Below are 23,266 nucleotides of genomic sequence, written 5' to 3'. Positions count from 1 at the left end.
CCCTGACGGGAACGGGGGGGAAGCAAAACCCCAGCACGCGATGGTCGGCGCAGGCGGTGCGAGCTCCAGGGCCAGCCCCTCCTTTGCTGCAAGACCTTGCTTTCGGCCGCAGAGTTAATTCAGCTTCAAGCCAGGGGGCAGTTGCTGCTGGGTGCCCCCCTTTTCCTTTTTTTCTAGCTGGTGGTCCACTACATTTCATGACACAGGAGGTTATCCCCAACCAAACCCAGGGGCCGGGTCTGAAGGGCTTCCCTGAAGTGTCAGAGCCCGGCTGGCTGTGCCACCCCCTAGGCGAGGCAGTTATCAAGTCGACAATACCCAGCCTTGGCATCTCTGTGTTTTGTTCCTGTGTTTTTTGAAGGAGGGGTGGGGGTGAGGAGACTAAACCAGTCAGGCTGCAGCCTGATTTCAGCCTGACACAGCAGTGAAATGATTTGGAAGGGCTCTGTGTAACAATCCCTACCAGCACCCCCAGCCATCGCTATAAATCAGCCATGACTGGCTGCTCATACAGTTGGAAATATGTAGGTGAGAAGGGACAATGTTTTGAAAATGCTAAACATGTTTAGATTGCCCTGGAGTTTCTGATAAAATTCCTGCAGCAGAAAAGTCCTTTTAGCTTCCCCCCAAGCCTGCCTCCCCTCTTTGTTTAGAGACAGCAAGGAGCAAAAAGTTATCGAAATGAAATATAGGGAGATGGATAGCAGGCTGCCCAGGGAGGGGGGGAAACAAAAGTACAGAACAGCTTCAGAGGGTGAAATCCTGACAGCATTTCACTTCCACAGAAAGAACATGAAGTGTATGTGCTAAAACCCAGCTTTGGGGTTTTATTTCCCCCCCCCCCCTCCCCTCCCCCAGTCTGTGTAGAACTGGTGTTGAATCGAGGGCTGCAGCCTGGGCACTGTGCAGGGCTCTTGATTAACAAAGTCACAGCTAGGGGGGTGTGTGTGGTGGTGGTGTGTGTTCATCAGACCTGGATTCTTAAGGTTAAAAAGCATCTCTGTGGCCTTCAGCCTGCACTGCACTTGGCTGCTGGCTGGCTGGGGTTTGGTTGTTGGTTTGTTGTGAGGTTTTGGGCGGGTTGGGGTTTTTTTTTCCTGCCCCTTTATTTATCTATTTATTTATTTCCTGTGCAATGAATAACTGACTGAAGGTTGCAAAAATTCCTGCTTCATGGGGAGCAGTTTCTGAGCTCTGGTTTAAGTGCTAGAGGAGCTCAGATCAACCCCCAAGAAACTGGGTTGCTGCTCTGGAATATTCTCCGCTCTCCTCCAAAGGCTTTTTTATCGGTTTCCCAAGCGGCAGCCAGCTCTGTGGTATCAAAGGTGACGGAGCTACATCCAACAGCCCAGCAGTAAATGATTCAAGGGGAAGGGCACTGCGCCCTCAAGTTGGTGCTTTCAGTTGTGTGGGCACTTTACAGGCAGATGAAAGCAACCCTCTGAGCCTGGCAGACTTAGCCCTGCTGCCCGCCGCGGGGCCAGGCAGGGAGTTTTTACTGGGTGGGTTTCCTTGGGTTGGACAATGTGATACTCTGAGAGAGGCTGGATTTATGGTGGAGCTGGAATTCTTTGCTGGTGATGAACGTAAAAGAGATCACTTGTTGCAGGGACTTTTATAACCCATTCACCTTCATTTCACATGTTTATGAGGAGTGCCTTCACTTATGATATACAGCCTGCAGCCATAAAGCTCTGGGGCGTGCGGTGATTTCTGATACCAGGTTGCTTCATCTTGGCTCCAAACTCCACGGAAGAGTGTCATAAATGGCTTGTTTGCAGTGCGGGATCTTGCTGTCACCCACCAGCTTTCCTGCTGGGTAGGGGTGGGGGGAAGCTCTGCTCTGCAAAACGTCCTCCCAGGGCATGAGACTGAACACATCCAAGTGCCGGGTTCTGCACGTTAGCCACAGCAACCCCAGGCAGTGCTACAGGCTGGGGGCAGAGTGACTGAGAGCAGCCAGGCAGAGAGGGACCTGGGGGTGCTGGTTGATGGTAGGCTGAACATGAGCCTGCAGTGTGCCCAGGCAGCCAGGAGGGTCAATGGCATCCTGGCCTGCATCAAGAACAGTGTGGCCAGCAGGAGCAGGGAGGTCATTGTGCCCCTATGCTCTGCACTGGTTAGGCCACACCTCGAGTCCTGTGTCCAGTTCTGGGCCACTCAGTTTAGGAAGGAGGTTGACTTGCTGGAGCAAGTCCAGAGAAGGGCAATGAAGTTGGTGAAGGCTTTGGAGCACAGTCCTGTGAGGAGAGGCTGAGGGAGCTGGGGTAGCTTAGCCTGGAGAGGAGGAGGCTCAGGGGAGACCTTCTGGCTCTCTCCAACTCCCTGAAGGGAGGCTGTAGCCAGGCAGAGGTTGGTCTCTTCTCCCAGGCAGTCACCAGAACAAGAGGACACAGTCTCAGGCTGTGCCAGGGGAGGTTTAGGTTGGATGTCAGGAAGAAGTTCTACACAGAGAGAGTGATTGCCCATTGGGATGTGCTGCCCAAGGAGGTGGTGGAGTCACCATCACTGGAGGTGTTCAGGAGGAGACTTGATGGGGTGCTTGGTGCCATGGGTTAGTTGTTTAGGTGGGTTGGATTGGTTGATGGGTTGGACAGGATGATCTTGAAGGTCTCTTCCAACCTGGTTTATTCTATGTATTCTATGTATTCATGCAAGTTAAAACCGAGAGATGATAGAAAGAACACTTTGCAGAGCGTGGTGTGTGCTGCCCCTGGGGTGGCCAGCAATGTATTCCACAGCCATGATGCTGCTGAGGGCAGGCAGTTAAAGCTTCTTCCAATGAGTTGTGAGCACTGGGCGCAGGCTCAGAGCTGTCTCTTTGCCCAGCACATAGGGCAGAGAGTGTTGGACTGGCTAGAGTGGGGGCACAAGAGAGATATTCTTTCTTCTCAGCTGGATGGAGCTGTAGTGGGGATGTTTCCTGCTGGAGGAAGAGCCAGTGCCCAGTGGCCTGAACAGAGGTACCTGGGTCAGCAGCCTCTCACATTTTGCCTCTGCCACAACTACCTATAGTGGCAAACTCACAGGGCCTCTCCATGCCAGCTTTCCAGCCACTGAAATAAGGATAACCATGTTTTAATTCTGGGGTGTTGCTGATAGATGATACCAGCACCTCCCCTCCCCTGGTCATTCCTACTGCATGCTGAAGCTCTTTTTATGAACCATAAAGACATAAAAGCCTTGCTCCTGCCTGCCTGACGCCCCTCTGCTTGCCCTTAGCCCTCGTCCCGGCGGCTGGGCCTGTCCTGTGCCAACTGCCACACCACGACCACCACCCTGTGGCGCAGGAACGCGGAGGGAGAGCCTGTCTGCAACGCCTGTGGCCTCTACATGAAGCTCCATGGGGTAAGTGAAGAAAGGGACTTGGGGGTGCTGGTGGTGGAGAAGCTCAAGAGGAGCCAGCAGTGAGCACTTGCAGCCCAGAGAGCCAAGCAGAGCCTGGGCTGCAGCAAGAGAAGTGTGGCCAGCAGGGCCAGGGAGGGGATTCTGCCCCTCTGCTCCACTCTGCTGAGACCACAGCTTCAGCTCTGGGGCCAGTTCTGGAGTCCCTAGTACAGGAAGGATCTGGAGGGGCTGGAAGGTGTCCAGAGAAGGGCCAGGAGGAGGAGCAGAGGGCTGGAGCTGCTCTGCTCTGGAGCCAGCCTGAGAGAGTTGGGGTTGTGCAGGCTGGAGAGGAGAAGGCTCCCAGGAGACCTCATTGTGGCCTTCCAGGATCTGCAGGGGGCTCCAAGAAAGCTGGGGAGGGACTTTTGAGGGTGTCAGGGAGTGATAGGACTGGGGGGGATAGAGCAAAACTAGAAGTGGAGAGATTGAGATTGGATGTGAGGAAGAAGTTGTTCCCCAGGAGGGTGGTGAGAGCCTGGCACAGGTTGCCCAGGGAGGTGGTGGAAGCCTCCTGCCTGGAGGTGTTTGCAGCCAGGCTGGATGTGGCTGTGAGCAACCTGCTGTGGTGTGAGGTGTCCCTGCCCATGGCAGGGGGGTTGGGACTGGCTGAGCCTTGAGGTCCCTTCCCACCCTATTAATTCTATGATTTTATAAGTGGCTGCTTGGCCAAGGCAGGTTCCCTGCCAGCTCTGATGCTGCTTTGGGGAAGGGGTGGTCCTCCCAGCCACCAGGCACCCGCAGGCTCTGGGTGGGCATTGTCCCTCAAGGTGGGGCAATGCTGGTCTTGACTCTCAGTTTAGATCATGGAGTTAAAAATTATCAGCAAAATGTATAATATGACCCCAAATCTGTGTGACACTTGGTTTTAGCAAGTTGGGCTCTAGATAATCCATGTGCTTGCTGCTGCAGCTCTCCTGACAGAGAAGTCACCTCTGGAGGAGTGGCAGAGGTCTTCTGGCCACTGGGCTTTAAAGCAGCTCTTCAGTTGTTAAACCCCTGGAGCTTTAGTGTGACAGCTTTCCCAGGGCAGAGAGAGTTGTGCCAGCAAAGTCTAAATGGAATTCAAGCCAGAGCAAAACTTCCAACATCTCTGCAGCCTTGGCTGGGCAATAACAGAGGAAGAAAAGAGCTCCACCCTGGACGTGAGGCAGTGTGTTGTGGGACAGGCTTGGAGCCTCTTAGAGTCACCTGGGTTGGATGGGACTTCTAAAGGTCATCCAGTCCAATGCCCTCTGGAGTCAGCAGGGACATCCCCAGCTAGATCAGGCTGCCCAGAGCCCTGTTGAGCCCCTGTTAGTGAAGCTGCAGTCAAGCACAAGTGCTTGAGGGGCAGGAGCATTAGGAGTGATTGGGGCTTGGGCAAAGAAGGTAAATTACATTACAGGTTGAAACACCATGCTGCTGGTGAGCACCTGGTTGGATTTTCTTTCCTCCCACTCCTGTTGTCAAATGCATTTTGGGGCAGTATTTTCTGCAGCCTGAAAATCATTGTTCTGACCCAGAACACAAAGCTGATTTTTGAGCACATTTTTCCCTGTGAGTGTGGATTTGAACACTACAAAGCTGCATGACAGGCAGAGCTGCTTCCAAGAACAGATACTGAGGTGATTGTGGCCTAAAGGTTCTGTCCTAAGACACTTATTGGCACAGCTGCTCCTCAGGGAGAAGAATATTTTCCCCTCTCATAAGCATCTTTGCTTTCCAAGATCAGCCAGAGGAGATGATTCCTCACTGGCTGATAAGCCTGAAGGCCCTGCAGCCATTCAGAGACTTGGGCAGACTGAGAGCTGGGCACAGAGGAGCCAAATGAGGTTCAACAAGGACAAGGGCAGAGTTCTGCAGCTGGGGAGGAAGAATAAACTGCAGCAGCACAGCTGGGAGGGGATCTGCTGGAGAGCAGCCCTGGGGAGAGGGACCTGGGAGTGCTGGAGGCTAACAAGCTCTGCATGGGACAGCAATGTGCCCTGGGAGCCAAGAAGGCCAATGGGGTCCTGGGGTGCAGCAGAGGAGTGTGGCCAGCAGAGCCAGGGAGGTTCTCCTCCCCCTCTGCTCTGCCCTGGGGAGACCTCACCTGGAATATTGCATCCAGGTCTGGGCTCCCCAGCTCAGGAGGGACAGGGATCTGCTGGAGAGAGTCCAAGGGAGGGCTGCAAGGATGCTGAAGGGACTGCAGCACTGCCTGGGGAGGAGAGGCTGAGAGCCCTGGGGGTGTTTGGTCTGGAGAGGAAAAGGCTGAGAGGGATCTGATCAATGTCTATCAATATCTAAGGGCTGGGGGTCAGGAGGCAGGGGACAGGGAGAGGCTCTGCTCTGTTGATCCCTGGGGTAGGACAAGGAGCAATGGATATAAACTTCAGCACAGGAGGTTCCACCTCACCATGAGGAGGAACTTCTTGACTGTGAGGGTCCCAGAGCACTGGAGCAGGCTGCCCAGAGAGGTTGTGGACTCTCCTTCTCTGGAGCCTTTCCAGCCCTGTCTGGATGTGTTCCTGTGTGACCTGTGCTGGATTCTATGCTCCTGCTCTGGCAGGCAGTTGGACTCAGTGATCTCTGGAGGTTCCTTTCAACCCCTAACATCCTGTGAGCTGTGATCCTGTGACTGGAACTAGGACTTGGGGATCAGCTACACCCAGTGCCCTTTGCTTTCACATGGCCACATCATGCTGGGTTTTCCCTAAAACTGTGCTGTTTGTTGCCTGTCTGAGCTGTTGGGAGAACTCTCTACATCAGGAAAAAAAAACCAACAAGAAACCTGCCTCCTTTCTTTATTCAGCTGAAACTTCTCTCAGAACAAACTCACCTGAAATGCAACTTTTTTTTTGGTGACACTGGAAAAACTGATTGGCAAAGCAGGCATGCAGATGGCAGCTGCTTCTGCTGCTACTCTGCTCTGCTGAGACCCCCACCTGGAGCTCTGGGGCCAGCTCTGGAGCCTCTGTGCCAGGAAGGATCTGGAGGGGCTGGAAGGTGTCCAGAGAAGGGCCAGGAGGAGGAGCAGAGGGCTGGAGCTGCTCTGCTCTGGAGACAGCCTGAGGGAGTTGGGGTTGTGCAGGCTGGAGAGGAGAAGGCTCCCAGGAGACCTAATTGTGGCCTTGCAGGATCTGCAGGGGGCTGCAAGAAAGCTGGGGAGGGACTTTTGAGGGTGTCAGGGAGTGATAGGACTGGGGGGATGGAGCAAAACTAGAAATGGGGAGATTGAGATTGGCTGTGAGGAAGAAGTTGTTGGCCATGAGGGTGGTGAGAGCCTGGCACAGGTTGCCCAGGGAGGTGGTGGAAGCCTCCTGCCTGGAGGTGTTTGCAGCCAGGCTGGATGTGGCTGTGAGCAACCTGCTGTAGTGTGAGGTGTCCCTGCCCATGGCAGGGGGTTGGGACTGGTTGAGCCTTGAGCTCCCTTCCAGCCCTGACAGCTCTGTGACTCCGTGGTTGCTGTAGAAATACAACTTCTAATTGTTCTTTTTTGTTTTCTCCCCAGGTTCCTCGACCTCTTGCTATGAAAAAAGAAGGAATTCAGACCAGGAAGAGAAAACCTAAGAACATCAACAAGTCCAAGGCATGCTCTGGTGAGTGTAAAGAGCTAAGAGAACTGAGCTGCAAGCGGTTGGGGTTTTGGGGGTTGCTGGGGGGGGGGGGGGGGGAGGTTGGGTTTTGTTGGTTTTTTTTGTTGTTTTTCCATGTTTGGAAGATACCTTTTTTTAACAGCAGTCCCTGATGTTCCAGGAAACAGCACAACTGCAGTTCCAATGACTCCAACATCCACCTCCTCGACTAACTCAGACGACTGCAGCAAAACCGCTTCCCCCAGCGCGCCGACCGCAGCCTCCGGGGTAAGCTGCCGGCCCGAGCCGCCAGCCCTCGAGGCTGAGCGCTCTGCAGTCTTATCACAGCTTTTATCTTATCTAGCAGGACAATAATCTAAACAAACTTTGCAGTTTTGTTAGCTGATCCTGGAAGGAGATGTTGTTGGGTTGCTTTTGGAGGGTATTGCTGATAGCTGCTGAGCAGCAGGACCGGCCGAAGCGCTTGGCAAGCCTCTTGGTTAGGATCTGTGTCATTTTTATGGGGAAGGCAACCACAGCCTAACACCCCCCCCCACCCCCCCAGCCACTTTGGGTGGAAATGGCCAGGGTCTTCCATTTGAAAGGTTTTCTGGTGGAGCAAAAAGAATAGATCAGAGAATCAGAGAGTCAGAGAATCAGAGAATCAGACACAGAATCAGAGAATCAGAGTCACAGTGTCACAGTGTCACAGAATCACCAAGGTTGGAAGAGACCTCAAAGATCATTGAGCCCAACCTGTCACGACAGACCTCATGGCTAGACCATGGCACCAAGTGCCACATCCAATCCCCTCTTGAACACCTCCAGGGATGGGGACTCCACCACCTCCCTGGGCAGCACATCCCAATGGTGAATGACTCTCTCGGTGAAGAACTTTCTCCTCACCTCCAGCCTAAACTTCTCCTGGTGCAGCTTGAGACTGTGTCCTCTTGTTCTGGTGCTGCTTGTTAGAGAGATGAGACCAACCCCCACCTGGCTACAACCTCCCTTTCAGAATCATAGAATCAGAGAGCCACAGAGTAATAGAATCAGAGACACAGAATCAGAGATCAGAGCCACAGAATCAGAGAATCAGAGAGCCACAGAATCAGAGAATCAGAGAGCCACAGAATCAGAGAATCAGAGAGCCACAGAATCAGAGAATCAGAGCCACAGAATCTGAAAGCCACAGAATCAGAGATCAGAGACACAGAATCAGAGATCAGAGCCATGGAATCAGAGATCAGAGCCATAGAATCAGAGATCAGAGCCACAGAATCAGAGAATCAGAGAGTCAGAGCCACAGAATCATAGATCAGAGACACAGAATCAGAGAATCAGAGAGTCAGAGCCACAGAATCATAGATCAGAGACACAGAATCAGAGAATCAGAGCCACAGAATCAGAGAATCAGAATCACAGAATCAGAGAATCAGAAAGCCACAGAATCAGAGAATCAGAGCCACAGAGTCATAGAATTAGAGAGTCCCAGAGTCATAGGATCAGAGAGACACAGAGTCATAGAATCAGAGCCACAGAATCAGTCACAGAATCGTGCCCAGTTGATTTTCTCCAGACACAGCTGTCATGCCCCTTTCCTTTCCTGACATGGTCTGATAAGAATGCTGCATGCAAGGCACTGCTGGTCTCAGGTGTTCCAGAAGCTGTTCAGCAGGGACAGACATGTTTTGAGGTGTTACCCCAACTGACTGCTAGACCTGCTCTATGCAGGGAAACATGCAGCACATAGACCTGATGGAGAGGATCCAGAGGAGGGCTATGGAAATGCTCAGGGGGTTGGAGCACCACTGCTATGAGGACAGGCTGAGGGAGCTGGGGGTGTTCAGCCTGGAGAAGGCTTCCAGAGAGACCTAATAGCAGCCTGCCAGAACCTGAAGGGGGCTACAAGAAGGGTGGAGAGAGAACATTTGCAAAGGACTACAGGGACAGGCCCAGGGGCAATGGCTTCAAACTAGAGCAGAGCAGATTTAGCTTGGATATCAGAAGAAGTTCTTCACTATGAGGGTAGTGGAACACTGGAACAGGTTGCCCAGGGAGATGGTTGAGGTCCCTTTCTTGGAGATACTCAAAATAAGACTCAATGAGGCTCTGGGCAACATGATCTAGCTGGGGATGACCCTACTGACTGCAGGGAGGTTGGACTGGATGTCCTTTGGAGGCCCCTTCTAGCCTGGACCATTCTATGATTCTTCCAAACTCAGATGTGTGCTAAACCCTGATCCAGACCCAGCTGGAACCTGGCTGGGGCACACAGCCCTCCCCTTGCAGAGGGCTCTTCACAGGTCAGACTCAGCACCTGGCAGCACCGAGCTCCAGAGGAGCACTGATCATCCCCTGCTTGAGTTTTGATCCTTATTTTCCATTGAACCCTTGCAGACTTCCTTTCCTCACTTGGTTAGTGTGTGTGATAAGCAATGCTGCTGCTCAGGCTGTGAAGCTTAATGTAGATTGATTTCTAACCCCTTGGCTCTCCATATCCACGCTCAATCCCTGGGCCTTCTGTATCCTTGAATCTGCCACATCATGTCTTTGAAAAGCTTTCCTAATGTGGCTTTCTCCTCCATTCCTTTATTAATAACAATGAAAAAAGAAGAAGACATTGTTTATAATAACTATTTTTCACTATGTCTTGGCCTTCCCCCCCTCTAAATTCCTTTCAAGAGTTTAATTCCTGCCGTGCAAAGTCTCACTGCACAGAGCGATTGTTCGTGGACTGACAGGGCCACCCAGCCTCAGAGGCACTGGGTTTGGGGTTTGGATGCTGCCAGGGCCAAGGAGATTATGAAAGGGGCTTGTCTTTGACATGAGGAAACCCTGACAGCCCAATAAAATGAACAGATCACAGCAGAAAAAGAAAGAGAAACGCTAATCAAAAAGCCAACTCCCAAGGCCCTTCAGGCAGGCTCCCCCCAGTGAACAGCTCTGCACTGCTCTGGGGTCTCCCCTAGTATTTGCAAAGGGACAAATGCAGCCAAATATTCATCCTACAGGAAGGCTGGGGAGGGACTGCTCAGGATCTCAGGTAGTGATAGGACTAGGGGGAATGGAATGAAGCTGGAGGTGGGGAGATTGAGGCTGGAGGGGAGGGGGAAGTTCTTCCCCATGAGAGTGGTGAAGCCCTGGAATGGGTTGTCCAGGGAGGTGGTTGGGGCCCTGTCCCTGGAGGTGTTTAAGCCCAGGCTGGATGAGGCTCTGGGCAGCCTGATCTAGTGTGGGGTGTCCCTGCCCATGGCAGGGAGGTTGGAACTAGATGATCCTTGTGGTCCCTTCCAGCCCTGACTGATACTATGAAATACTCCTTAGATTTTCCTTGCATTGTCCTTCAGCAGCCCCATCCACCCTGAGGACTGTCCTGGCAGCTCTCTAGAACGGGCAGCCCTGGAGGTGCCGTCCCAGCTCAGGTTGCAGTGCAGGCTGGAGGCAGTGCAGCTGGGGCAAGGAAGCATAGAATCATGGTAGGGGGTGGAAGGGACCTTAAAGCTCATCCAGTTCCAACCACCCACCTCCCACCAGCCCAGGCTGCTCAAGGCCTCATCCAACCTGGCCTTGCACACCTCCAGGGAGGGGCAGCCACAGCCTCCCTGGGCAACCTGTGCCAGTGTCTCCCCAGCCTCGCTCTAAAGATTTTCTTCCTAATCTCCCCTCTCAATCTACCCAGGAGAGGTCATCCAGATGAGATCCCCCTTCCCTTCTTGCCTGCCCTCTTTCCTGCAGCCTTCCTCCCTAGGACAACTCATTGAACCTGGCATTAATCATCTTTATCTTATCATTTTGTACTGTGATTTGGCTAGGTGGAGTTGTGTGGGTAGTGGAGGAGAGCAGGTTGGGTGCACAGTTCATGACCCAAAGGCTTGTTGAGAGCTCTGAGCAGCCAAGAGCAACAACCAGGGACCCTGGGACTGCTCTTAATTCCTGAAAGAAAGGGGTTCCCCAGTGGCAGGATGTCAGCTCTCCCTGGCTTTTCCATAGCAGTTGAGGCTGGGAGAGGACACCTGCAGAAGGGCTGAGGAAATCTGTCCCCTTGTATGCAGCAGGCAGCACAGTGCCATCTCTGCAGCCTTTTCCCCACCCTGCCTTGCTCAGCTATGCAAAGCACCTGCAAATTGCATGCTGTGAAAAACCTCAGTGAGACAAAGTGTTGAAGAGGGGCTGTGAAATGTGCTGAGGAGATGAGACTGCAGCAGTGAGCAGGCATGCAGGCATCCCCCCCTGGCTCCCCCCAGCCCCATAAGCATGCAAATGAGGATGGGATTTGCAGGGGAGCAGCTGTCAGGACATCTCCTGGGTATGGCCCTTGGGCTCCTGGCTATGCCCAAGGATCAGCAGGTCGATGGGATGGCAACGAGGGAGACTAGAGGTTGAAAGTAGAAAGCAGTGGCTCTTCAGGCCCCTGATGGCCCAGACATCATTTGGGAAGAGGATCACTGGCTGCAAAGGAAGGGAGAGAATTTCTTATGGGCTTAAATCCTGTGGGAGAGGCTGAGCTGTCATGAGGGCCACTGAAGCTGTCAGGAGCAAAGGGATGCCAGTGTCTGAGGGAGCAGCAGCCTGCACTCTGGTCACCCACTGAGGCAGAGGCCCTCCTCTTGTCCTGGCCTTGTTGTCTGTTTTGAGTTGAGCACTGGTAGCCTGGGGAGCTGGAGTGGCGTTGGGAACAGGCAGTGGCATTGCACAAGGAGAACAAACTTCTCTGGGCAATGTCAGATGGATGAATCACACAATCACAGAATGGTTTGGGCTGAAAGGGCCCTCAAAGATCATCCAGTTCCAACCCCCTGCCATGGGCAGGGACACCTCCCACCACCCCAGGGTGCTCAGGGCCTCATTCGGCCTGGCCTGGAACACCTCCAGGCAGGAGGCAGCCACAGCCTCCCTGGGCAGCCTGTGCCAGAGTCTCACCACCCTCACTGCAAAGAATTTCTTCCTCATCTCCAGTCTCAATCTGCTCTCTTCCAGCTTCAAACCATTGCCCCTTGTCCTATTGCTGTATGTCCCTCAAAACAGTCCCTCCCCAGCTCTCCTGGAGCCCTTTAGGTGCTGGAAGGCTGCTCTAAGATCTGCCCAGAGCCTTCTCTTCTCCAGGCTGAACAGCCCCAACTCTCCCAGCCTGTCCCCACAGGGGAGGTTCTGCAGCCCTCTGATCATCTTTGTGGCCTCCTCTGGACCCACTCTGGGAGTTCCACGTCCCTCTTGTGCTCTGTAGCCGCTGGTCACTTGGACAAGAAGGGGAGCAATTGCTGCCAGCAGTGCTGGTGACCTTGCTGAGAGACAGGCACCTGCTGGAAGAGGAAACCTGGCTGGGTCCCTGCGCCTTACACAACCAGCATGGCAACTTGTTTTTGTTTCCCCTCTGTTTTCCCTTCTGCAGCCTTTCTTCTGTGAGGAGGGGAAAAGTGCCAGAGTGACATTAGGCAGAGAGGGCTGATGACGTTTTAGAAACCGCTGTCTGAAATTCGCAGCAATGCTGTTGCTAAAGGAAAGAGAGCAAACGAATTCCTCTGCTGGCACAGAAGCAATTCATGATGACTTTTAGCGGGGGGGGGGGAGGCTGCCAGAAGAGTTCCCAGCCCTAATGGCAACCCAGCTCAGCAGAATTCCTCTCTGTCAGTAAAACTCACTTTCTGCCCTACCTTTCTTTATCTCTTCTGAGAGGAAAGAAAGAGGGGAGGGCAGGAAAAAGGGAAGGGCAGCATTTGCTCTTGGCAGTGTCTTTGAGGCCATCCCGTTGAGGAAGGGACTCTTGCATGCTGCCAGCTTGGAGAGCCTCAGAGGCTGATTTCACGTCCCAGCTGAGTTTAAACATCGACCAGAGATGATTAATGAATTGCTGTGGAGGCAAGGTTGGTTTCAAACCTCCCCACAATGTACAGGGGAGAGATTTCCTTGTCCCATCCCAAAGGGCCTGTTTGCCAAACTCACATCTGGATCTAGGATTCAGGTCTATTTCTGTCCCCCTCGGCAGTGTAAGTGCTGCTGGTGTCCTCTCTCCCTAACATGGAACAGGTCCAGCTGCCTGAGAGATGAAGTTGCCCTAACATCCCCATAAAAAGAAGATGGGAAGGCTCCAGGCAGCCTGCATCTGCATCCATACCTGCGCTGCCTTTGATGCAAAAGCTGTGCAGGAGAAGCTGCTGAGCAGAGCAGAGGGCCTGGCCTGCAGTGCACACCCAGCCCTTTCCACGCAGGGGCTCCAGCTCCTGTGCTTACCAGCAGGACTTCATTCCCTTATTAGGATAAAAGGCAGGATGAAAACTGCTGCAAAATCTGCTTTTTATGGCAGGACATGGAGGCTCCTCGGGCCAGGGCTGATGTCAGTAAAGGCTCAGAGCACCTCTTCCAGAAGGCTCTGCTGCTCCCTTTGGAGCTTGCTCTAAAGGACCATAACCACACTGCAGAGTAGCTTAGGGCAGTTGGCTTGTAGGTAAAACTGCCACTTGCTTCTCTTGGAGCTTCACCTTGCTTCTCCAGGTGGCTCAGGGCTGGATCTTCTGTGCTGTAGGGTGGGAAGTGAGGGAGCTGCCTGAAGCACCCTCAGCAGGGGAATTCTGTCCCCCTAGTGCCTGACAACCTAGGCTCAATTCTCTGGATTGTTCATCCTGCATTAGAATAGAGTAGAGTAGAGTAGAGTAGAGTAGAATAGAATAGAATAGAATAGAATAGAATAGAATAGAATAGAATAGAATAGAATAGACCAGGTTGGAAGAGACCTTCAAGATCATTGTGTCCAACCCATCAACCAATCCAACACCACCTAAACAACTAACCCATGGCACCAAGCACCCCATCAAGTCTCCTCCTGAACACCTACAGTGATGGTGACTCCACCACCTCCCCAGGCAGCCCATTCCAATGGGCAATCACTCTCTCTGTGTAGAACTTCCTCCTAACATCCAAGCTAAACCTCCCCTGGCACAGCCTGAGACTGTGTCCTCTTGTTCTGGTGCTGGCTGCCTGGGAGAAGAGCCCAACCCCCACCTGGCTACAACCTCCCTTTCTGTTCTTTTCAGAAGAGAGTTCATGAGGTGGTTAGAGGTGGTTGGTGTTCCTGGCTCCTCGGTAGGCAGCAGATTGGTAGGACATGGATGCAGGCTGTGGTGGAATCAGCCTCCAGGCAGCATCTCCCAGTCTGGGTGAAGCAGAGACTCAGCCTCTTAGGACAAAAATCTCCTAACCAGCTACATGACAGAGCGTGAAGTGGCTGAAGGGCCTTCAGATCATAAGGTTTCAGCTGGCAGTGGATAATTTCATAGCTGTTGGGAGAGAGTTGCCATGAGAAAGGCTCACCAGCCAGCAGGGTTGGCAGGACTTTCACCTGGAAAATGGGGACACGGTGCCTCACTCCTGGTATGAGTCAATATTTATCTAAACCAGGTGGAATAAGATCAACAGGAGGCATGGAGGAACATGGCAACCTAAGATACCAAATAGTTTGGTAGTCAGGGCATGGTGCTGGGAGATCTGATAACCCAGGTGAAGTCTTCTCCAGCTCCCCTACCTCTTCAGTGGACAAGGTGGGATGCTGCTCTCTTCTCCCCACTGCCTTCCATACATTCAGTCTCTTGTTTTCTTTGCTCCAAAAGAGAGAATTTCACCTTGCAACCCAGCTTCTCTGGTTTTCTATTGGTTTCAGTGGGGAAAAAACAGCAGCAAAGAGTATTGCTGGTTCTGCCCAACACTTCTATATGCATGTGGGCACACACCTTTGCCTTGGCTTTGCTTTACTGCCAAAGCAATAAAGCCAATTGCTCATGCAGCCCTTGGCAGCAGTGGGGTCATCAGCTTTCCTCAGCCATGCTGGAAGTTGCCTCCCTTAGGAAATTGATCAAGTATTAACCACAGATTTATGTTGCTGCAGCAGCACAAAGGGGAGATCAGAAGATCTGTGAGCTTACACATAGGACTTACACAGGGCTGGAAGGATCAAGGATCATCCAGTTCCAACCCCCCTGCCATGGGCAGGGACACCTCACACTACAGCAGCTTGCTCACAGCCACATCCAGCCTGGCTGCAAACACCTCCAGGCAGGAGGCTTCCACCACCTCCCTGGGCAGCCTGTGCCAGGCTCTCACCACCCTCATGGGGAGCAACTTCTTCCTCACATCCAATCTCAATCTCCCCACTTCTACTTTTGCTCCATCCCCCCTAGTCCTATCACTCCCTGACACCCTCAGAAGTCCCTCCCCAGCTTTCTTGGAGCCCCCTGCAGATCCTGGGAGGCCACAATTAAGTCTCCTGGGAGCCTTCTCCTCTCCAGCCTGCACAACCCCAACTCTCTCAGGCTGTCTCCAGAGCAGAGCAGCTCCAGCCCTCTGCTCCTCCTCCTGGCCCTTCTCTGGACACCTTCCAGCCCCTCCAGATCCTTCCTGTACTAGGGACTCCAGAACTGGCCCCAGAGCTGCAGCTGTGGTCTCAGCAGAGTGGAGCAGAGAGGGGCAGAATCATCTCCCTGCTCCACTCTGCAACATAAACTAAAGGATCAATCAGGCTAGCAAGAAATGAGCACTTTACAGACTAAGAGGGTAACTGCATCAGAAACAAACCCAACCTGTGCTTTCACAGTGTCAAGATTTGCTCTTTAGGAGCTAGGGAGAAAGTGGGGCTGACAGTGCAGCAAGGCTGAGGCTGGAGAATGAAGGACTCCACCAGAGTTTGCCACAGCACTTTAGAGAAGCTCTGGCAAGTGTGTTTCAGCTGACCACAGTCTTCATCTAGGTGCAGCAAAGCTAAACCAGGCTAACTGGGGAGCAAAAGCTTCTGCTGAGTCTCAGCTTACTGCAGACAGTGTAATGTCCAAAATTCATGGAGCATTTTGAAGCTGTGAGGTGGATGGAGCAAAGGTCTGGCTGATAGAGCAAAGATCTGGATCAAGGTCCTGTGCCACTCCCTACAGCGGTTAGCACAACTCCTTGCCCAGAGCTTTTGCTTCTGGGCTTCAGAGGTGTGGGGTCAGGCTGGGGGGGTGAGTGTCCCTCCCCACTCTCCGTGGTGGGCAGGAAGGAGTGAGTGGCATAGAGCAGGAGTCCTTCAGCTGGAGACCTTGGTGCTGCCCCCCAGGTGCTGCTCTGCACAGGCTGAGCAGCTTGGGTTTGATCTGAGACAGCTTCAGTGGGGATGAATTCAGCCCCAGGTTGCTGACAGCAGCTTTGGGGCTGAGGTAGGTGTCTGTGTCCCTGTGTGGCTCTGGCTAAGCTCTTGCTGTGAATGTGGTGGGCAGGTCCTCTAGAGAGAGGCCACCTCCAATCCAGACACCCTACCTTGGGGTCTCCCCACCCCCTTGCTCCTGCTGCTTTGTGTAAAGAGAACATTTGCAGCTACAAAGCCAACCCTCCCCTGCCTGCCTGGGAGGCAAGCTCTTCCCAGTGGACCTGGGTCATTCTTTCCTCAGGAAGCTGAGCTCTCCTAGTAGCAGGCTGCAGCCACAAAAATAAATCCATTACCTTTCTACCCATGGAGCAGCTGGGGAGGGTGGGGGTTAGAAGAGCTCACTGACTGCTGCAGCATTGCTCAGCTTATTTACTCCAGCTGACCAGAGTCCTCCAGCTGTGCCTTCTGCCACCTCTCATGCCCTAGAGCAGGAGAAGCCAGAGCAGAGGCAGGTGGGCTCAGGGGCAGAGCCATGGTTCAACTGTGTCCTTTCCACCAGCTGAAGTTTGTTTTCCATGCCTCACTTTGGGAGCTGCCTTTGCTGCCTGCATTTGTCATGCCATTACCGGGGTGGGGTTTCCAGGCCTGGCTGTCCTGCCCAGGTCCTGCCTGGCTCCTGCCCACCCTGCCTCAGTGGAGCCAGGAGCTGACCTTGGCCAGGCAGGGACTGGCAGTCGTCAAACAGGACGTGCTCCCACGTCCTCCCTTCTGGGGTGCAGAGGGAGGGGCAGGTGATAACCCCACGTGGAAACTGCAGGTCCCTGCACCCCACCTTTGGTAGGGCTGAATCAGGAAAAGGGAGAATTACTCTTTCCAAGCCTGGAACAAAAGCAGGGAGAGAGATAAGATATTTGCCTACCGGAACAGCGGTGGCAAATATGGGCAAATGGGAACCTTTCACAGCAGCTCAGGTTGAACAAACACTGCTCAGCTCGAAGCCAAACCTTCCTCCTACTGCAGGGGCACTCAGGCTGCTCAGAAGGATGCCTTCTGTCCTAACAGGAGGCTGTTGGATCTGTTAGTGTGGTGGATTGGAAATTCCCCCCTCAACATGAACTTTGCCAGAGCAGCTCAGTGGGAAGCAAGTGGAAACTGTGTTGGCAAGCAAACTACAACCTACACTGGAATGCAGGGAAGCACAGCGTTGTCAGGGCTGGAAGGGAGATCAAGGTTCCAGTTCCAACCCCCTGCCATGGGCAGGGACACCTCACACCACAGCAGGTTGCTCACAGCCACATCCAGCCTGGCTGCAAACACCTCCAGGCAGGAGGCTTCCACCACCTCCCTGGGCAACCTGTGCCAGGCTCTCACCACCCTCATGGGCAACAACTTCTTCCTAACATCCAATCTCAATCTCCCTACTTCTACTTTTGCTCCATCCCCCCCAGTCCCATCCCTCCCTGACACCCTCAAAAGTCCCTCCCCAGCTTTCTTGGAGCCCCCTGCAGATCCTGGAAGGCCACAATGAGGTCTCCTGGGAGCCTTGTCCTCTCCAGCCTGCACAACCCCAACTCTCTCAGGCTGTCTCCAGAGCAGAGCAGCTCCAGCCCTCTGTTCCTCCTCGTGGCCCTTCTCTGGACACCTTCCAGCACCTCCAGATCCTTCCTGTACTGGGAGCTCCACTCTCCCTGTTCTGTGAGTCTGTGAAATTCTCCATCCAGTCACTGGGAAGAGTCTGTGGAGATTTGTTGTTGCTGACTGAAAATTGTGTCTTTGAGAGAGGGCTAAAAGTCTGCCTTAGGATTAGAGCTATTTTGACTGGTTTGGGGGAGCATCCACCTCTGTGTTTCTGGGTGGTGACTGAGACTGTTCAGCCTGGAGAAGGGAAGGCTCCAGGAAGTCCTTAGTGCTGTGTTTCAATATCTGTAGGGGACCTACAGGCAGGCTGGGGAGGGACTGTTCATAAGGGCTGTGGGGATAGGATGAGGGCAATGGTTTGAAACTGGAGCAGGGCAGAGTTAGGTTGGACATCAGGAGGAAGTTCTGCACAGTGAGAGGTGAGACACTGGCACAGGCTGCCCAGGGAGGTGGTTGAGGCTCCATCCCTGGAGACATTCAAGATCTGCTGTGGCCCTGGGCAGCCTGGTGTAGCTGGAGATGTCCTTGCTGAGTGCAGGGAGGATGGACAAGATGCCCTTTGAGGGTCCCTTCCAACCCAAAGCACTCTGTGTGATGGAGCTGGGACCCTGGTTGACAACTGAGTAGAAGAACAGCAGCAAGCAATCATTTCAGTACAAGCTAAAGAGAACCTTGAGAAAAGTGCCTGCTGGCAGGGAGGGTCTCCTTCAGGGGATCTCTTCAGGTCCCTGGGTTAAGGATGGCCAGAAGCACCCTGCACAGCACTGCTGGGAGTGTACCTTTGGCTAAGTGAAGCTTTTCCTAGGTCAGGACAGGGAGGCTGGCATGGCTCCAGCAGGCCAAGAGCTCTGCTCTTGTCAAATGATTCAACAGGAGCATGCATTCTCCAGCAGGCAGGAAGCTCCTGCTCTTGCAGCTGAGGAGAACCTTCTGGTGTTTGAGCTTTTTCTTTTCAGTTCTTCTTTTCTTGTTAAGAACTCTCCTCTGAGGGCTATCCATTAAGAAGTAAATTCAGGTTTCAAAGCTGACAGATCCAAGAGTGGATTGTGCATGAAGTCAGCTCTTAAACATTTCCTTTATCAGGTGAAAGCGTTGCCCCCTTCTCTGTCTGGCACTGTGAATTTTCCCTCCTCAGAGGATCTGCTCAGCCTCATGGAAAAAAAATGATCATTTCTTTGCCTTTTAACTCTCCATTCCTCTGCTAAAACACCATGGGCTGGTTCCAGTGCTGCTCAGAGGTGCAGCTTTGTGCTTACCAGGGTTCCCCTGCGTGTGGTCTTGTAGGTGAGGGATCAAAAAGGCTCCTGGTACAAGAGAGTGGTGTGTCTCCACTTGAATGGAATGGAATGGAATGGAATGGAGTGGAATGGAATGGAATGGAATAGAATAGAATAGAATAGAATAGAATAGAATAGAATAGAATAGAATAGAATAGAATAGAATAGAATAGAATAGAATAGACCAGGTTGGAAGAGACCTTCAAGATCATCAAGTCCAACCCATCATCCAACACCACCTAATCAACTAACCCATGGCACCAAGTGCCTCATCCAGTCTCCTTCTAAACACCTCCAATGATGGTGTCTCCACCACCTCCCGGGGCAGCACATCCCAATGGGCAATCACTCTCGGTGTGTAGAACTTCTTCCTCACCTCCAGCCTAAACCTCCCCTGGCACAGCTTGAGACTGTGTCCTCTTGTTCTGGTGCTGGCTGCCTGGGAGAAGAGACCAACCTCCACCTGGCTACAGCCTCCCTTCAGGGAGTTGCAGAGAGCAAGAAGGTCTCCCCTGAGCCTCCTCTTCTCCAGGCTAAGCAACCCCAGCTCCCTCAGCCTCTCCTCACAGGGCTGTGCTCCAGACCCCTCCCCAGCTTTCTTGCCCTTCTCTGGACACCTTCCAGCAAGTCAACCTCCTCCCTAAACTGAGGAGCCCAGAACTGGACACAGGACTCAAGGTGTGGCCTAACCAGTGCAGTGTACAGGGGCACAAGGACCTCCCTGCTCCTGCTGGCCACACTCTTCCTGCTGCAGGCCAGGATGCCCTTGGCCCTCTTGAATGAAAAGATCCCCACTGCAGGCAGGGCAATGCAAGCTGTAACTTCTCCTAGCCTTAGAGAACAGCAAAGTTCAATTTTGCCTTCAGTTCTCCTTCTGTTCAGTTTGAAAGCAGCCTCAGATGGACAGATCAGGCTGCCCAGGGGGTGTTTGAATCCCCATGCCTGGAGGTGTTTCACAGAGGCAGAGATGCAGTGCTGAGTGCTATGGTTTAGCCCCAGCCTTGGCAGGGGTAGAGAATGGTTGGACTGGATGAGCTTAAAGGGCTTTTCTGTGAGGCTATGACCTTCTTTACTGGCCAGTCTTACTTGGATGCATTTTGAAGGGTGAGGAAGGATTTTATGTTGCCCAGGGAGGTGGTGGAAGCCTCATCCCTGGAGGTTTTTGCAGCCAGGTTGGATGTGGCTGTGAGCAGCCTGCTGTGGTGTGAGGTGTCCCTGCCCATGGCAGGGGGGTTGGGACTGGCTGAGCCTTGAGGTCCCCTCCAGCCCTGACAGCTCTGTGATTCTATGATTTTGAGGTCTGAGGGAGCCAAAGGTGGCTGATTCCCATCTGCTGTTGGACAGTTGGGATGTACCTCACTGGGGCAGCAGAACTGTAGTTGCCACCACCCCCACTTCACATTTTTAGTGCTGGCATCTGTGTCCCTTCAGGAGGGGGCAGTGGGACACACACTCACACACACACAGAGGTTACCTTCCTCACCAGGGTCGGCTGCCAGGTTTTTCCTCACACTATGCACCTTTGTCTCCACCTTGCTGTGCTTATAGATAACCCTGTGCTGATCTCCAACTGCAGTTATCACTCCCCTCAGCAGGGCTGAATGAGCAAGCTGACCCTGAGCCCTTTCTCCCAGTGTCAGGATTCTGAGGCACAGGGACAAGCGGAGGGCAACCCCTGGCTTTTCAGAGAGCCCCTGCAGTGTGGGCTGTGCCCCCAGCCTGCCTTGCTCCCTGTGGTGGGCTGAAAGTTCCCCCCAACATTACATGGGCCAGCCCAGCCCAGCTGGAAGCAAATGGAAGCTGTGGAATAGAATAGAATAGAATAGAATAGAATAGAATAGAATAGAATAGAATAGAATAGAATAGAATAGAATAGAATAGAATTAACCAGGTTGGAAAGGACCTCAGAGATCATCAAGTCCAATCTATCATCCAACACCACCTAATCAACTAAACCATGGCACCAAGTGCAACATCCAATCTCCTCTTGAACACCTCCAGGGATGGGGACTCCACCACCTCCCTGGGCAGCACATCCCAATGGCCAATCTCTCTTCCTGGGAAGAATTTCTTCCTGACATCCAGGCTAAACCTCCCCTGGCACAGCTTGAGACTGTGTCCTCTTGTTCTGGTGCTGCTTGCCTGGGAGAAGAGACCAACCCCCACCTGGCTCCAACCTCCCTTCAGGGAGTTGTAGAGGGCAATGAGGTCTCCCCTGAGCCTCCTCCAGGCTAAGCAACCCCAGCTCCCTCAGCCTCTCCTCACAGGGCTGTGCTCCAGACCCCTCCCCAGCTTTCTTGCCCTTCTCTGCACACCTTCAAGTCTCTCAATGTCCTTCTTGAACTGAGGAGCCCAGAACTGGACACAGGACTCAAGGTGTGACCTCAGCAGTGCTGAGCACAGGGCACAAGGACTTCCCTGCTCCTGCTGGCCACACTCTTCCTGCTCCAGGCCAGGATGCCTATTGGCATCCTGTATTTACAAGCAGAACTACAATCTGCAATGGAATGCAATCGATGTGTACAACATATACAGACATCTACAATTAATAAACAGCACAAGAACCCCCTGGCCAAAACCCAGGGGAGCTAATAGCTTCCCCCTCCCTGCCCTCCCCCACCCCCTTGGACACAAAGGGGCAGCATTAAAGAGCAGAGAGTTATTTTGTTAGACTTAGCCAAACCATTGCAGCCAAGGGCAGCAGAGGCACAAAGTTAGTCTCTCCCAGAGCAAAGCAGCCAAAAGAGAGAGAGATGGTTTGCCAGGCTAATCTTTATGGTAGCTATCTCTCCAAAGGGATTGTTTAGAGCTTATCATGATTTTCCTCTCTACACCCAGTGGTGATTTATTTGCATTCTACCACTTTCTGTCCAAGCTCTGTGGAAAATTTTGAAGGTGCAGCCTAAAGCTGCCTGGCTCCCACTGCCACCTCTCAACCGAGCCTCTCTCTGCTCTTCCTCTTCCAGGCAAGCTCCTCCGTGATGCCTGGCCCGGGAGAGAGCACCAGTCCTGAAAGCAGCAGCCTGAAGTATTCTGGCCAAGATGGGCTGTACACAGGAGTCAGCCTGAGCTCCACGGCCGAAGTGACGGCGTCGGTGCGGCAGGACCCCTGGTGCGCCCTGGCTCTGGCGTGACCCCGCGGCGGGGAGGCTGGAGCCCGGCGCTGCCTGGCAGCCCCCAGGCGCCCGTGCGTGGTTTCCTCCGTGGAGTGGTCGTGGTGGCAGCAAGAGTGCTGGCAAAGACCATCCCTCTGAAGTTGTTTCTCGTGCCTTGGCGGCAGAGGCGCTCTCCAGCCTCCCCGAGAGGCTGTGCCGAAGCAGCCACTTCCTCATCTATGCAAGAAAAAAACCTCGGGCAAGCAAGTGCCCAGGGAGGAGATGAAGCCTTAGACCCTCACCCCCCCCCCAAAAAAAAAGGAAAAAAAAGGAAAAAAAAAAACAACCCTACACAATTAAAAAATAAAAATAAATAAATTAAAAAAAAAACAACAAAAAGAAGAAAAGAAGAAAAAAAAAAAAAAGAAGAAGAAGAGAGAAGAGCCTAAAGCTATCCCCAGGGCCGGGTCCCAGCCCCGGCTCCTCGCTGCACCCTTCCCCCTGGCCTCTCGTCCTCCCTTCTCAAATGACCTTCTCCCCCCCACCCCCAGCGCCTTCAGCGCCAAGGAAGGAGCAGCAAAGGCTACCAGAGGTAGCGAGAAACTTTGGGGGGGTTTTTGTTTCGAGGAGCCTCACAAGTGCCTCTGGCCTAGAGCCACCATCTCCTGCCCAGCGCTCAACCTCCTTCGCCCCCACCGCTTCCCTCCGCCCGCCGGCAGCGCTCCGGAGCTCCGCAGCCCGGGAGGAAATCGCAACCTTTGGTACAAGCCTCACAAGGTCCCAGCTGGGTCGAGGAGACTTCTTTTTTCTTGGGGGTGGGGGGTGTGGGGGTGGGAGTGTGTGTGTGTGAGCGGGGGTTGGGTTTATTGTTTTGGATTGCTGATGTTGGTTTGGTTTGGTTTCTTTTTGGGGGAGGGGGTTCAACTAGTCACTCACTTGGCGAGACTGCGACGTTCACTTCGGGAGCACACTGTGACTGCTTGCTGGAAGGTGGTGTTTGCTGGCTGGACTGCACAGAGCCGGCGGAGACTTGGAAACAGGGTAGCAATCAGATTCTTCTTTGGTGGTTTTTTTGTGGTGGTGTGGTTTGTTTTTTTGCTTCTTCCATAGCTACAATAATTATTTTGGTTTTGTTTTTTAATTTGGTGTTTTTTTCCCCCCTCCCTTTTTGTTTCTTTGGGTTTTTCCCCTTTGCCTTTTTTCCCCATCTCCTTTGTTTTTTCCCCT

At 53.1% G+C, this 23,266-nt stretch overlaps 1 protein-coding gene across 4 annotated transcripts in view; it reads left to right on the top strand.

Moving 5' to 3' along the window:
* Nucleotides 1-22,580, top strand: part of GATA6 (GATA binding protein 6) — a 29,995-nt gene extending 7,415 nt beyond the window's left edge. For 2 of the 4 annotated variants that reach the window (XM_068165498.1, XM_068165499.1), the window contains exons 4-7: nucleotides 3,223-3,348; nucleotides 6,860-6,947; nucleotides 7,087-7,211; nucleotides 21,911-22,580. In XM_068165498.1, coding sequence (XP_068021599.1) covers nucleotides 3,223-3,348; nucleotides 6,860-6,947; nucleotides 7,087-7,211; nucleotides 21,911-22,078 — 507 coding nt within the window. In that variant the 3' untranslated portion in view covers nucleotides 22,079-22,580. The remainder of the gene's footprint in view (nucleotides 1-3,222; nucleotides 3,349-6,859; nucleotides 6,948-7,086; nucleotides 7,212-21,910) is intronic. The other 2 variants (XM_068165501.1, XM_068165500.1) reach the window with 2 other exon arrangements.
* The last annotated feature ends 686 nt before the right edge of the window (nucleotides 22,581-23,266 follow it).

The sequence above is a fragment of the Melanerpes formicivorus genome, unplaced genomic scaffold, assembly GCF_026170545.1.
Source record: "Melanerpes formicivorus ecotype bairdi unplaced genomic scaffold, bMelFor1.0.p_v2 SCAF_89, whole genome shotgun sequence".
NCBI lineage: Eukaryota > Metazoa > Chordata > Aves > Piciformes > Picidae > Melanerpes > Melanerpes formicivorus.
Note: the sequence above shows the minus strand (reverse complement) of the source record. Positions and strands in the feature narration are given on the sequence as shown.